A 15453-nucleotide genomic window follows, 5' to 3' on the forward strand; every position below is an offset into this window, starting at 1 on the left:
ATTCATAGAGGAGCAATTATTGATTATTGATCGGCACTTTTACTGTATTAAATGTGTTTTGCTCTTCATTGATGGGGTTTGGCGCCATCTGGTGGTGAGAAGATGAACTGTATGCTGTAAATGAACACTGGCTTCTCGACACTTTCACTGCATTATTTTATTTTAGTACTAATGTATGTCACAAAGCAGGTGTGTGTTTTATAGATTCATGAGCAACATTTAACATGAGACACTGATCTGAGGTCAGAACTCATCCAGGAGTCGATCCGATCAGAAACAGCCTCACGTGTCTTTTTTCCTCTGAACTTTATTTAAATGTTTGATAAATGAAAAGCAAAGACAATCAAGCTGCTTAACCAACGATTAGACAGTCGGTGTGTTTGTGTCCTGCAGTTATAACAAGATTTGACTGGATTTATGAAATTATGTTTAATTAAAGATTTAAAAAACCTTCAAACAGCCACAAAACCTGCTGTTTCATCATCCAGCTGCTGTTTCAGCTCACATGGCGCCACCTAATGGACAGGAGCAGAGCTGCTGAGTTTTAAGCTGCTTGTTTTTTAAAATCAATATTTCATAATTTTCTTTGTCTGTGCTGTTTTATACATTTTATTTTTTAATACAATTATTAATTTAATTTGACCTCTGAAAGAAACTGCAGCTGCATCACACAATATGAAGATAAGTGAATAAAACTGAAATGATTCATAAATGTGATGATTTTGAAGCTGAATATTATTAAAATGAGCATAAACATCAAACGTTGATAGAATATCATTTTAATATCAGACATTTTTACACATTTTGTTTTCTCAGAAAACACAAAGCAACATTTTAACGGACAGGAAGTAAACCTTTCATTTGTTACTCAGGCAGATGTTTGTTTGTTTGTTTCCTTTCTTCATCAATAAAGGAAAATAAATATCAGATACTGACGACTCTGATGTTTCCCAGCTGCTCCTGAACGCAGCCTTTTCAGATATGTTTTAAATTGAAGTTTGACAAGAAGAGAATTTTAATCAGCTGTCAGAGTTTCTTCTCTCAGACGTCATTTTCACAATAAAAGTGAGAAATCGACTAAATAAAACTGATGTTTGTCTTGTTTCTCTTAAATAATCAGTGTTTTGTGGTTTTGCAGAGAAGGCGGGTCAGGACTGAGCCAGCTCCACTTTGTTCTCCGATGACGTCGGAGCCTCGATGATTTCTCCAGACATGAACAAGTCCTGAAATATGAACAGAAAAACAACATGACACGAGCACATAGTGAGCAGCTCTGACCTGTTTTACACTCACACACCACCAAAGAAGAAGAAGAGGAAATCTAAGTTTTATGAGTTTTCCTGATTTCTGCTTTTAATAGAGTCATGAGTGAAATTACAACATTAGATTAATAAAACAAGAACCAACCAAACTTCATTCAACAAGGTTTAAATTTGTTTTGTTTTAACGTCTTCTGGAAACGTTACAACCACACAGCGGTTAGATAATGTGAGCAGTTTTTTTAGAAGGTTTTTCTGCCAAAATGAGTGAAAATAGTTTGTTTAGACGACAGAAATCACAGGAATAATTCACATTTAGTTTTGTTTGCTGTGTTTAACAGTTTGAATGTAAAGTTTGGTTTAAAACTGCTCCAGACTTTAGAAAACAAGTGAATCTGTGTGTTGGTACAGCAGGCGTTAATCTGCGTGCACAAACCTGATCGTAGATGACTTTAACGATGAGCGAGCAGCTCGGACACGTCGCCACATCCTCTCCGTTCTCCAGCTCCTCCTGTCAAACACAAACACACACTTTCACTTACAGGTTTCTACACATTTAGTCAGTCATAAGTCACACAGGATCACTGCGTCTTAACATGAAACCAAGGAAGAAAAAAATAGTCAAAAATAGAAATGATATGATTAAAGAGTAATACTTATTATCACCCACTAAATATAACAACTTTACTATACTTATTATTATTATACAGTGATGAAGGAACTATGAGCTGAATTCACTGACAGTAAAGCTCTTCAAACATTAATAAATTAAAATGAAGTCCATGTGTCTTCAGCTGTCTGCTGCTTTAAAAAGAGTCTTTAATAAAAGCAAAGAACCAAACTCCATTCAGAAATGTAGATATTTTATGTGCACATCTGGCTGTCCTCTGATAACTCACTGTGACACAACTTTAGTTTAAAACCTATCATCGATCAATACAAGTGATCGATACATCTTTGCTGAATTCATCAGAAACCCTCAGTGATTAGTGGCAGCCAATCAGTTTTCTGGTGTCTATAAACAAACATCTGATGAGTTGAAGAGTAAAAATGAGAAGATATTTCTATGAGGTTCAGTGTGAAGAGTATTTACTGTTTACTGTGATAACAACAAACTCATCCTGATGTCTTCGATTGATTGACTTGTTAAACATCACATAAACCTTTCATGGATCAATAGAAATGATGAATAAATCCCAGCAGGTGACAGTGAGCAGTTCTTTACCTTAGTGATGGCGAATCTGTCTCCGCAGGGACACGGGAAGTAAAACGTCTCCGTGTCTTCGTCAAACTCAAAGTCCTCGATCTCCACTTCGTCGTGAAACACCGACATTTCATCCGAAACCTGGACGAACTGTGTCCGAAAACAAGTTGTCAACAGTCCCACTAGTGTTGAAAACGCGCGTGGAGGCCTGCTGATGTCTGCAGGGTTACAAAACAGCGGTAGAGACGCGTCATGCTGCCACCTATCGTATCGGAGTGTGAAACAGCATGACTTCTTCTTCTTCTCGTTGTTGTTGTTTTACGGTGGTTTGCATCCAGCTTTCGGTGCATTACCGCCACCCTCTGCTCTGGAGTGGGAACCAGAAACTCGATTTACGATCTACATTATTCTTTTAAATGAGAGAGAATAAATAAATAAATACAAAACAAACAAACAAACAGGCAAACAAAAAAACACCCTACTTATACCTCATATTCTATTGAAGAGCCCTGTATCCCTCAGAAAGCCTAACAATACCCTAACACATGCTCAGTACACCTTTCAATGTGAACTCCTGTGCCCCTAATTCCCTAAATGTATTTCTTATCACTTCTCTCTGTCTCTCACGCCTCCTACAATTCATAACCACATTGCTCAACAGACTCCTCTTCTTCACACAAGCCTGTTGGCTGCTTCTCTACCAGTCTCAGTGTTTTATTCAACATGCAATGTCTTGTCAACACTACTTCCTCTCTCCTTTGTCCACTTCCTATCCTAGCCACCCTAGTGCTCTTTTGAAACTGATATATATCCCTCCCTCTCTTCTCTCCATTCCACCTTTCTTCCCATATGTCATTCATTTCCCCCAGATTAAACTCTTAGTTTGTACCGCTCCTTTAACGAGAGCCTTCTTTGCCATCTTGTCCGTCCTCTCATTCCCCTCCCTGATCTGAAACCCTTGTAAGTGACTGTAGGACTTCATATAATATATCTTTCTTGACTGTATGAATGAAACGAGCTGATGCTTGCTGGAACTGAAAACCCATCTAAACATATCAACACCTTCTTTCCTCTGGTTTCCTCCACCCATCTCAATGCAACCAACACTGCTACCATCTCCACTGTGTAAACTGTTAAATCATTTGATGTTCTTCTGTTGATTTCAATGTGTTTTTTTCCAGAACAGCCATCCCACATCCTGTCACTCCTGCCTCAGGTTTTTTAGCACCATCTGTGTAGATCTTTATAAAATCACTGTACTCTTTTGTCACAGGTCAACATGTTCAACAGTTACAAGTTTCACATATTGCCTTATAAATGGCATAGATAGCATTGAGTCTTGTATGTCCTAATCTTAGAGTAAATAACATCTTCTTTCCTACATTTACCTCGACTATTCCTGACTCTGACACTTTTGAATTTTGAAATAATCAATAACCTTAGTGTCACTATTCCAGATTTGCCCAAACTAATCTCTAAAACACCATTATCAGTACTGCGTATTATCTGCAACCTCATTTACCTTTATTCCAACATGAGCTGGATTCCAACAGAAGTGAACATTTATTCCTTGCTGTTGTAGATGCAATAAGCTCATATTAACCTCCATGTTTGTCCTGATACTTTTAGTCTGAACATATCACTGCTTTCATTAGGTTTAACCTGCTCTTCCCACTGAAGACTGATTATTATTGCTTTAAATTCTGCTGTTCATAACCTGTAACCTGGAATATCTGTACCTACACCTACATGTCCATTACTTGAATGTTTTGATTCATCTTTAAAAATGGTAATTATAATAACTCTTCTTTGGATATTTTTGAACCATAGCTCGCAGCCATGACATTGTTCCTTCTTCTTCTCTCATTTTGGCAGATTGCAACACCAATTTAATGTGTGTACCACCACCTAGTGCACCAGTATTCTGAAATAAATCAATACATGAATACAATTATTGATACTATAATCTACTAAATAATCTGGTATTTATTAGGAAATCTGTTTTCATCGATTTGTTCCTAAAATCCCTTCCTATTTCATCCTCGCCCTGCCTGTTGCAGACTCAGCCTTTCTTCATTATATTTGTCACAATACATTATTACCTGTTTTCAGTTATGTTAAATTTTATGTGTAACAGAAATAACCTCTATTTTGAATCTCTACAAAATCCAGATGCTACACAGTTGTAAAGCCACCTGGTGGATGATTGCGGGACTGCAGGATGCTGCAATTCATCTTTCTGTGTTACATTTTTTTTTTTTAATGTTTTTGCAGCAGTCAGCATTTTGACTGTTGTCTGTGTTGCTGATTTTTGTACCAGAATAAAGAAACCAGTGAGAGCATGTCCAATGTGGCCACAGACATTTGGGAAGTCCACATAAGTAAACCACCTATCACACATGCATACTTGTTAATTAACTTTCCCCAAATAGAAACATGGTCTTATTTTATTTATTTATCATCCTTTTTTTATTGGACATAACAGGTGATACAGCAGTTACATTTAGTTCTGCCTGAGTAACACAAACATACAAATGATCAACTTTACTTGGTAAAAACACAAAAACAGCAAATAAGACACATGAAAAGATTAGAAACAGATGAATTATCCTGTAAATGAGCTTTTTATTGTGGATATTTAGTAAGGCGCTAAACTGTCAGCTGTTTGTCCTCTAATATTCTGTTCACATACAGCCAGAGCTGCAACTATTAGTCCATTCATTGATTATCCATCAACACTAAATCAGCACTTCATCATCATTTGAGTCATTTTGAAGCTTTTCTTTGTCTGACATGATAATAAACTGAATATTTGATGTTCTGGACTTTAGTTCAGACACAATGAGACATTTAAAGACGCTGCCTTTGACTCTGTGAGATTATAACCAGCGTTTCACACTATTTACACTATTTCCTGACATTTTAGAGACAAAGCTATGAATGGATGAATGGATGAATCATCATGTTGATTGACAGCTGTACATGCACATCGAGTAGAGACACACATAAAAACATGTTGGTTTCTGAATCCACTATATGATTAAAAAAACAAGTCATTGAACAAGAAGCCAAAAAACCAAATAAGAGGAGAAAGACCAAAGTTCCTCTCTAGGCCAGCAGATACTTACTGTCATTATGTGTGTTATAGTTAGTGGCTAAACTCTTCCAACATGTTTAAAAAGCTTGGTCACAACTTGACGTTTCAGTAAACTTTGAGCCGCTGGTGGTTTTCTCTCTGAGAGCTTCTGAGTTTCACTTTGGGTGTTGGACTTGAACATTGACTGAGACTCATAAGGATCAAAGCCACGACCTCCGAACCTCCAAACAGTCCTCTAACAGACTGAGATATCTGCTCTGAGAAAATCAGCTTCTGTTTTACAGCTTTTTAAATGTGGATATATGTGACTGACTAACTGTCAGTCATGTGGAAACCATGTTGGCTTTAGAAACTCTATTTACAACCAGTAAGAGATCAGGTTGGTATGGAAAAAACATGAGAAAGTTTCTCTGACAGGAAACTCTCCTTCCTCGGACGACACAGAGACACCGAACCAGACTGGACTCTGAACCCAGCACACAGAGGCTCAGTGAATGTGGTGTTGAAGGTGTGGAGGTGGATCAGTGTGTCAGAGGAGACTCTGTAGAAGGACAGAGTGCCAGCAGGACAGTCCACATACACTGCTACTCTGTGAGAGACAGAGGAGGAGGAGGACAAGGAGATGGGTGTTCCACTGTTATTGTGATAGACAGAGTAACCACTATCAGAACAGTCCAGACTCCAGGACTGATCATTCCTCCCAAACACACAGTCTTCACTGCCTCCTTTCCTGCTGATTCTTCTGTAACTCACTGATATATCAACATTTCCTCTCCATTCAACCTCCCAGTAACAGCGACCAGTCAGATCATCTGTACACAGTATCTGAGGAAAGACATCAAATCTGTCTGGATGATCAGGATGTGATTGATCCCCCTTCACATATGTCACCTTCCTGTTGTTGTCAGACAGTTTGAGGTTTGTGTTCACTGTGTTTGGATCCAATGTGAGTTCACAGGCATCTGATGGAGAGAACGAGACACAATACAGCTGCAGTTATTGATGATGACATCATCTTCATCCTCAGTAGGATGTGAATGAGTGATGTCACAGTTTGATGAATGAAATAAAAGCACACTTACACTTCTTCAGACCTGGTGTCAACCATCGTTCTCCAGCAGGCTGCAGGCTGAAAGGAGGAGGGGGGTCAGAGCAGCACGTTCTCTTTCAGCATGCTAACATGGACGTTACATGGCTCTAGTCTACTGTTTTATTATTCTGTTGTAATGTGGGGTTGGGCTTTCATACACTTTGATCCAATCTGAATCCACTATCCCAATCCTTCTGAAACCCTGATTGAATCTAATCATGTTTAACTTTCAACATTTACAGGAAACTTCAGTTAGAAAGAAGAAAAAGTCAAAGATTCAGTTGAGATCTGTGATCAGCTCTGACAGAGAAAATGTTTCCAGCTCTTCCTCCTCTATCACACATTGTCTGTCCATACCTGAGAGTGTCCTTCAGTCTAGCAGACAAGATCTTCTCTCCTGAGTCTCCTGGATGATTGTAGCTCAGGTCCAGCTCTCTCAGATGGGAGGAGTTGGAGTTCAGAGCTGAGGCCAGAGAAGCACAGCCTTCCTCTGTGATCAGACATCCTGACAGGCTGCAAACACACAAAACAACACACATGTCAGAAGCACCGTGGTGGTTGAGCGACCAGGGACCCATGCTGCAGGTCATTCCCCTCTCTCTCTCCCTGTTTCCTGTCGGCCTATCTGCCAGATACTAGGTAAAAACATGCCCAAAATAAATCTTAAAAAAAAATTTAAAAAATCAAAGATGTCAGAAGGGACAGAAGGTATATAGAAGTCAAATAAACCAGAACCCTGGGCTGGGTCATCATCGGATGACAGGACTTCTTGCAGACCACCATTCAACTCTCATGCATAGAAAATAAACAAAAGGTGTGAACTAACCTACACTATGGACTCAGTACAAAACCCTCCCTTTTCTCTGGACTCCAAAATGGCCGGATACCAGACTCCTGTCATAAATCTCTACTGGCACAATGTATTTCAGTGTCTGAATGCTGATATGTCAATGTTAACTGTTAATATTAAAAATATATACTTTGATCAATAGTTAATCTTTAAACAGTCTCAGAATTGGAGGTTCTGGAGGTTCTGGACCACCAATCCGGCATCTCAGGAGGGGGAAGCAGTGCACCGTCAACACTGTGTACGGTGGGGACGGTGCGCTGCTGACCTCGACTCAGGACGTCATGGATCGGTGGAAGGAATACTTCGAAGACCTCCTCAATCCCACTGACACGCCTTCCGATAAGGAAGCAGGGCCTGGGGACCCGGGCGTGAGCTCTCCTATCTCTGGGGCTGAGGTCGCCGAGGTGGTCAAAAAGCTCCTCGGTGGCAGGAGTTCCTCAAGGCCCTGGATGTTGTTGGGCTGTCATGGTTGACACGAAACATGAAGCTCCACGAACACATATACGCCTTAACCTCTTAACAATGTTGTATTTGATGGTTTGCTCAGCCTGTTGACAGTTTTTGAAGTTTCTGCAACATCTGACCAATGCTGACCTCTTCAAAAGATTCTCAAGCAGGGAGTGAAATAATTAGATAATCTATCTCTTCCTGCTTTCAACCTGTAAGAGCCAGGCAGACAAACTATTCTGCCATCAGAGAAACAACAAAAGTGTTGCCAGAGAAGCAAGGAGTCTGCAGGTATGCTAGATGAACTGACCCATCTCACAGCACCAGCCACCATAAACAAGTAATGCTTTTTGAGAGCTGCCACCTGGTGAACCGATGCAAAAGTTCAAAGCACAAGTAATTTTCTACTGCTGAAGTTTAGAAAAACTGGTTTGACCAATCATTTCAGCACAGACAATCCTACACATGTTTAATGTTTATCCACTAAAATAATTCATATTTTAAATATTCATCTATTGAACAGGTTGATGAATCCTGACCTGAGAGTTTCCAGTGTACAGTGTGGACTCTCCAGTCCAGCAGAAAGCTGCTTCACTCCTGAATCCTGCAGGTTGTTGTTACTCAGGTCCAGATCTCTCAGACTAGAGGACTGGGAGCTGAGAACTGAGGACAGAGCTACACAGCTTCTCTCTGAGAGGTTACAGCCACTCAACCTGGAGAGGAAATATGAAGAAAAAGAAAACAAGCAAGAAGTTATTATATTTTAAAGACAGAATAGTGTTTAAATAACAATTTTAAAATGCCAACTATCCTACAGAGCTTTGTTGGAGGCTTTGACCACTGGCAGCAGCCTCAAAAGAGCCTTCTCTGAAGCAGAGTATTTCTTCAGGTCAAACACGTCCAGATCTTTTTCTGATGACAGTAAGATGAAGACCAGAGCTGACCACTGAGCAGGAGACAGTTTAAGTGTGGAGAGACTTCCTGATCTCAGTGACTGTTGGATCTCCTCCACTAGAGAACGATCCTTCAGTTCATTCAGACAGTGGAACAGATTGATGCTTCTCTCTGCAGACAGACTCTTACTGATCTTCTTCTTGATGTACTTGACAGTTTCCTGAGTGTTCTCTGAGCTACTTCCTGTCTCTGTCATCAGGCCTCGTAGGAGAGTCTGATTGGTCTGCAGTGAAAGACCCAGGAGGAAGCGGAGGAACAAGTCCAGGTGTCCATTCGGACTTTCTAAAGCCTCATGCACAGCACTCTGGTAGAAATGTGTTGATTTGTCGTTTCTTCTTTTAGACCACCAGGATGTTCTTTTTTCTGCCAGCAGATTGACTCCGGAGTTGATGAATGTCAGATGGACATGAAGAGCAGCCAGAAACTCCTGAACACTCAGATGGGCAAAGCAGAACACCTTGTCCTGGTTCAGCCCTCTCTCCTCTTTAAAGACCTGTGTGAACACTCCTGAGTACACTGAGGCTGATCTGATATTGATGCCACACTCTGTCAGGTCTGATTCATAGAAGATCAGGTTGCCTTTCTGAAGCTGCTCAAAAGCCAGTTTTCCCAGAGACTCAATCATCTTCCTGCTATCTGGATTCCAGTGTAAATCTTTTTTATCTCCTCCATCATACTTTGTGTTCTTGACGTTGGATATAAGCACCACGAAGAGGAGGAACATCTCTGTTAGGCTGTCAGGCAGCTCTCCAATCTTACTGCTCTTCATGGTCCACTGCAGAACTGTAGCAGTGATCCAGCAGAAGACTGGGATGTGGCACATGATGTGGAGGCTTCGTGATGTCTTGATGTGGGAGATGATGGTTCTGGCCTGCTTCTTATCTCTGAATCTCTTCCTGAAGTACTCCTCCTTCTGTGGGTCATCGAACCCTCTGACCTCTGTCACCATGTCAACACACCAAGGAGGGATCTGATTGGCTGCTGCAGGTCGTGTGGTTATCCAGACACGAGCAGAGGGAAGCAGTTTCCCGCTGATGAGGTTCGTCAGCAGCACATCCACTGAGGTGGACTTCATTACATCAGTCAGGATCTCATTGTTGTGGAAGTCCAGAGGAAGTCGACACTCATCCAGACCGTCAAAGATGAACACAACCTGGAACTCTTCAAACCTGCAGATTCCTGCTTCTTTGGTTTCAGTAAAGAAGAGATGAACAAGTTCCACCAAGCTGTACTTTTTCTCTTTCAGCACATTCAGCTCTCTGAAAGTGAATGGAAATGTGAAGTGTATGTCCTGGTTGGCTTTGTCTTCAGCCCAGTCCAGAATGAACTTCTTTGTTAAGACTGTTTTCCCAATGCCAGCCACTCCCTTTGTCATCACTGTTCTGAGTGGTTCATCTCTTCCAGATGAGTCTTTAAAGATGTCTTCTTGTCTGATTGTTGCTTCTGGTCTGTCTGGTTTCCTGGATGCTGTTTGAATCTGTCTGATCTCATGTTCATCATTGACCTCCGCAGTCCCTCCCTCTGTGATGTAGAGCGGTGTGTAGATCTCATTCAGAAGGGTTGGGTTTCCTGCTTTAGCGATCCCCACAAACAGACACTGGAACTTCTTCTGCAGGTTAGACTTGAGTTTACGTCGACACTTTGCAGGACTTTCTGAATGAAAACACAATAAATAAGGCCAATAATCAATTAATAAAGAAAGTCAGTTTAATTCCCCTAAAGAATGTATATGAAAATGTGTTCCATTTCTTGAAAGTAAATGTCTAATTTATCCTTCATGTCAAAGAGAAATCTTCTTACCACTCTTCTTCAGACCACAATACAAAAACAGACGCTGAACTATTTTCTTCTGTTTAGACTTGGGTGTGGGCTGGTCCTCAGCAAGACTCTCTGAATGATTAAACAACAATTGACAGATATGAGAAGATGCGATACAAAATATAAAACATAGTTTCTTATAAGTGTGGTATCTACCCAGCTCATCAGAATGTCACAGTATTATGGAGGAGAGAAACTTCTCTCTCAAGCTTCAGGACAGACTTTCTGATACTATGCAGTATACTCCAGTTAATGTCACCCCTCCACACAGTTGACTAATCACAAGATAAAGTGGATATGATTGTTGGCTTTGGAGCAATCCAACATAAATTGTTGAACTTCATCCCTCAAACACAAATGATCCGGCAGTAAAACTTGTGTGAGTAACACAAGGTGAATATTGGCTTTGCATTCTGTGTGAACACAGCTTTAAGGTGTAAACAGCCCTGCAGAGGTTCAACACCTGTAACTTCCCACCAGTCAGTCAGAATTAAAGAAGACTTTTGGATGAGAGGAGAAACACCTTGAAGACTCTAAAACAAGTCCACCGACCATCGACTGAGCATTTCTAAATATCTTTGTAACATTTTAATCTTTCCATGACTTACCTTTAGGTTCTGAGAGGTGGGACAAACGCCCCACTAGATCATTCTGATTCATCTTCCCTAAAATCATTCTGGTCACTGTTATAGTGTTTTTGTAGTAGCTCTTGTCCATCAGATCCAGTGTGTCCGTTCTGTTTGCTTTCTCCAGTTGACTCTTAGGGATTGGTTTGAAGCCTTCAAGGACTCCCTGCTGACGAAGGTACCACTTGAATTTGTCAAAATCATCAGATCCCAAATCCTCCAAACACCCCAAGAGGACCTCTTTCCGTGTTGGCATCTTTTGTGGTGCTAAGATCTAAAAGGAATGACAAAAATATGTATTTAATCAACAATTACAGAGTGAATTTTCTATATTACATTAACTGAAGTATTGATTGATATTATTAAACAAATGGAACTGGAAAAGCAGGTTATCTAACCTAAACTTTTTGGACAAAAGTATTGGGACGTGGCCATTATGACTACAGGAGCTTTTTATGACATCCCATTCTAAATCCGTAGGCATTAATATGGAGACTCGTCCATCAGACTGCAGATGGAGGAGCATGATTTGTCACTCCACAGAACGGATTTCCACTGCTCCAGAGTCCATTGGTAGCATGCTTTACATCACTCCTTCCAACACTAGGCATTATATTTGGTGATGTAAGGCTTGCATCTAACATCTAGTTACTGAGTTTGTACATTTATTTCCTGTTTTATTTTGGTAATCACCTTTGTCTCTCGTTTCAGATCTTCCCTTCCTGTCCTTGTGTGTGATTACCTGCCCTGACTGTTGTCACCTGTATTGAATTATCCCACCTCTCATCTGCTCCTGTAAGCGTGCCAGCCCTTTCTTAGTGTTTTTGACCCTGTGCTTCATTAAACTCCTTGGATTTTTGAACGTGAGTGAGTCTTGCTCTTGAGTCTTACTGCAGTCATTACACTGCATGCAGCTCCCTGGCTCTGTTTTTGTGATGATGTTAACGCCAGAGGAAATTTGGACCTCTGCAGTTATTGTTGTGTCAATTGGTCTGAATAAGAGAGGCATGTCCCAAAACTTTTTTCTTAGCTAAAGAGATCATTAAGTTTAGCAATAAAGAGGATGTGGAAATTAAAACTCAATCTTCGCCTGAACTGGAAGAGGACGGCCCAGTTTTTTGGCTCCAAAGAGCGAGGACTGAGGAGGAATCTCTGAGAGGTTATGAGCGAGGACACGCGAGAGCAGCCTCAATGAAAAGTATTTTACTAACCAGCATACCCCTCCATTTATTGATTGGCTGTTGCAGCTGATCAGACTGATTTGATACATCACTGCAGTTGGGCGGGACAAAGACGCAAATGAGGGAAACGTAGATGCAATTTAAGAGAATTGAGAAGTACCCATAATGTCATTGTCCTGCCACAGTCCTGCCTGTTCTCATTGTGTTTTCTGGGTTTTGGTTCTGTGTGCTCTGTTTGTCCCTCCTGTGATTGTGTATTCCTCCCCAGCCAATCAAGTTCCTTCCTGTCCTCTTGGCTGGTCATCTGTTCCCTCATTAGTCCTGTTTTCAGTTCAGTCTTTGTTGAATCATCAGTTTGATTCCGTTCTGAACTACAGTTTGTCAAGTTCCAATAAATATCAGTGTTTTAGATCCTGTCTGCCTGTCTTCTCTTACACTTGGGTCCATCGGCCTACACTCCATCATGACACAATGATTCGAACAATAATGAACCCAGAAGATGGACTGTTTTCACAGGAACTATGTGAAGTAACTTATAACATTTTGTGCCTTTGTAGTGACTGGAAACACTCCTCCTGTAGTGAGGACAGAGAGGCAGACTTATCATCTTAGTTGAGGAAATTGTGACCTGGGTGTGTAGAGGACTTTATTAACACTCATGAATCCCAGCCTGCACCTCAGTCAGTCAGTCAGTCAGTCGGCCCTTTCCATACACATGTGCTGACTTTACTGAACCTGGTTTGACTCCGCTGGGATTTACAACAGGGGTACCTGCCTGAAGGTGTGTCTTTAAAGAACCACATTCAACAGTTTTAATGTCATTGGAAGAACTACAGCATGTTTTCTGTAGGACAACAACAACTGCCACAAATGCTTTCATAACACCTGGGTTTCTGGGAGGAGCAGATATATTATGTGAATACATCTCCATCATTTTAGTCATTTGTCTTTGATCTAAAAGATTTACATTTTAAATGATGAACACTTGTGTTTATAGTGGTGCCATAAATACTCTGCTTTGTGTCAGTTACTTTAAGCTATATGTACATACAGTATGTGTGTGTATAACTGCTAAACTGAAAGCATCAGATGGTATTTTGTTAGTGTTGGAACTTAGAGGAGAGTTTAACAAACATCCAGCAGGTGGTGCTAACGCAGCTGGAAATGAAGGAGCCTGATGTGCATCATTTGGACTTGTTGAAGCATGTTATGTTATTGTGCAGGACGGATGTTTTGTCATGATTGATGTCGACTTTGTAGACTCAGAAACAACCTGAAAGTCCTGTAAAATCAGCAGCGTGTAGTGTTTACAGTGTGAAGACAGAGCTGCTTAAAGACCGGTGATAGCCTCTTTTTTCCATCTCTGGTAAAGACTAATCTGAAGTCAATGATTAAAACCATATATGGTCAGAAAGGTAAGAAGTTATATTTGACTTAGCTAACAACAGCTGACTTAGTTTTGTGCAGTGAAGTCATTTTCAGTTCTGTGACGTTTGGACAATCCAGCAACACCTTCCAAACCCAAATCTACACCCATGAGTTAAAGCAAAATGTGAACACAAAGTAGTCAAAGTGTGGAGCTCAGCACACAGTGACGTTAATCTCCTGGTGGAAGCACCATCCAGATGTTTATTGATAGATTGGAGCACACTGACCTGTATGTCGGAGCTTTTGGGCTCCTCGCTGGATGAGGCCATTTTTTCTCTTTGTCCGGGTTGCTGGTCTAGTTGTCTGGGTTCTTGTTTTCCTCCTCCGTTACACACTTGTTCTTTATTTCTACATGTTGTCCCCCTGAACTTCCTCTGCCTGAGTAAAACAATAAAAAGATGATAAAGAAGTTGTGGAGTAAAATGCATGTTATTCCATAAGTAGTTACTGATAATGCTTGTTGTATTCACTAAATGATAATCAAATGTGAAAGGATCATGACAAGTGATTGAGATGTATGTTATCCCACACCAGCTCTATGAATGTGCACTTATAAAGTTGAATTTACTGTAATACAAACCTAGTGGATGTGAAATGTAACCAAACACAAGAATGGAATCATGTAACCAAATATACAACACTTTTAGTATTTTTTTAAATGCAGTAAGGCGAGAAACCAAACATAATGGGATATATCAAGAAGGAAACTTGTTTAAACTTAGGCCAGAGTTACTGAAAGCTAATGGTGTCATGTTGCAGCCTGATTCTACAGATTTTCCAAAGAAAGAAGGGGCGGAGAATACCAGGGAAAAATACCTGTGTCAATGAAGTTGAAGTAAAGCTATTGGCAAAACAAGGATTGGATGAAACCATACAACACCATGGGAGGAGTTGGTCATTTCCACTCCCAGTTTTTGGGTATAAAAGAGGACCTTCAGTGTATGTTAGATCATTTCTTTGTCTGTGTATGTGGTTTCTGGTTTTTGCTGCTGGCAATAAAAACTCAAAGACTCCTGGTGATATTTGAGTGATTTTTGAGACTCTGAAAAAAACGTTTTGAACAATCAAAGAGAGAGACATCGTGACGCGACAAAGTGAACGTTTGTCTGTAACTGCTTCTCTAAATCAGTTTGTCTGAACTCTGGGACTCCTCGGCTCCGTTCACCTCAACATCCTCTTTTCCCACAGTGCACAGAAACCTCCTGACCTTTGACCTTTCTGTAAACTGTCCGGTGCCTTCTAGCACACTTAGGCAACATTTCAGTAGTGACAGATTCACAGGAGAGTGACCGCTCAATATTACTAAATATGAGACAATTGTCTTTGACTATCATCAAAGTTTTGTTCAACAAAGTCAGGTGAATGTGTACTACTCTGAATCCAGACTGAAGCTCATACAAAGATCAGTTTACTGTATGAGATCACAATGCATTTTCTCATCCTTCATCTGTGTGTGTGTGTGTGTGTGTGTGTGTGTGTGTGTGTGTGTGTGTGTGTGT

The 15453-nt window shown here is 40.6% G+C and overlaps 2 protein-coding genes across 2 annotated transcripts; both read right to left on the minus strand.

Annotated features, from left to right (window-relative positions):
- Positions 1-769: 769 nt before the first annotated feature.
- Positions 770-2707, minus strand: dph3 (diphthamide biosynthesis 3). The gene is made up of 3 exons (XM_062414753.1): positions 2485-2707; positions 1696-1770; positions 770-1223 (listed from the first exon to the last, which is right to left on the minus strand). The coding sequence occupies exons 1-3, from the start codon at positions 2590-2592 to the stop codon at positions 1149-1151; spliced, it is 258 nt and encodes an 85-aa protein (XP_062270737.1). The 5' UTR covers positions 2593-2707; the 3' UTR covers positions 770-1148.
- Positions 2708-5935: 3228 nt separating this feature from the next.
- On the minus strand, positions 5936-14223 carry LOC133976640 (NLR family CARD domain-containing protein 3-like). The gene is made up of 8 exons (XM_062414901.1): positions 14182-14223; positions 11328-11619; positions 10702-10791; positions 8763-10554; positions 8487-8660; positions 7008-7163; positions 6643-6689; positions 5936-6522 (listed from the first exon to the last, which is right to left on the minus strand). The coding sequence occupies exons 1-8, from the start codon at positions 14221-14223 to the stop codon at positions 5936-5938; spliced, it is 3180 nt and encodes a 1059-aa protein (XP_062270885.1).
- Positions 14224-15453: the final 1230 nt, after the last annotated feature.

This window comes from Scomber scombrus, chromosome 24 (genome assembly GCF_963691925.1).
Source record: "Scomber scombrus chromosome 24, fScoSco1.1, whole genome shotgun sequence".
Taxonomy (NCBI): domain Eukaryota; kingdom Metazoa; phylum Chordata; class Actinopteri; order Scombriformes; family Scombridae; genus Scomber; species Scomber scombrus.

What these genes read in the sequence shown, in the direction of transcription:
- dph3 (XM_062414753.1), bottom strand. Translation starts at nt 2,592, where the DNA reads ATGTCGGTGTTTCACGACGAAGTGGAGATCGAGGACTTTGAGTTTGAC. An exon ending in ACAGATTCGCCATCACTAAG is followed by an intron (nt 1,771 to 2,484) that starts GTAAAGAACTGC and finishes TGTGTTTGACAG; the next exon opens with GAGGAGCTGGAGAACGGAGA. An exon ending in TTAAAGTCATCTACGATCAG is followed by an intron (nt 1,224 to 1,695) that starts GTTTGTGCACGC and finishes TTCATATTTCAG; the next exon opens with GACTTGTTCATGTCTGGAGA.
- LOC133976640 (XM_062414901.1), bottom strand. Translation starts at nt 14,223, where the DNA reads ATGGCCTCATCCAGCGAGGAGCCCAAAAGCTCCGACATACAG. An exon ending in AGACTGAAGGACACTCTCAG is followed by an intron (nt 6,690 to 7,007) that starts GTATGGACAGAC and finishes TCCTCCTTTCAG; the next exon opens with CCTGCAGCCTGCTGGAGAAC. An exon ending in GACACCAGGTCTGAAGAAGT is followed by an intron (nt 6,523 to 6,642) that starts GTAAGTGTGCTT and finishes TCTCTCCATCAG; the next exon opens with ATGCCTGTGAACTCACATTG.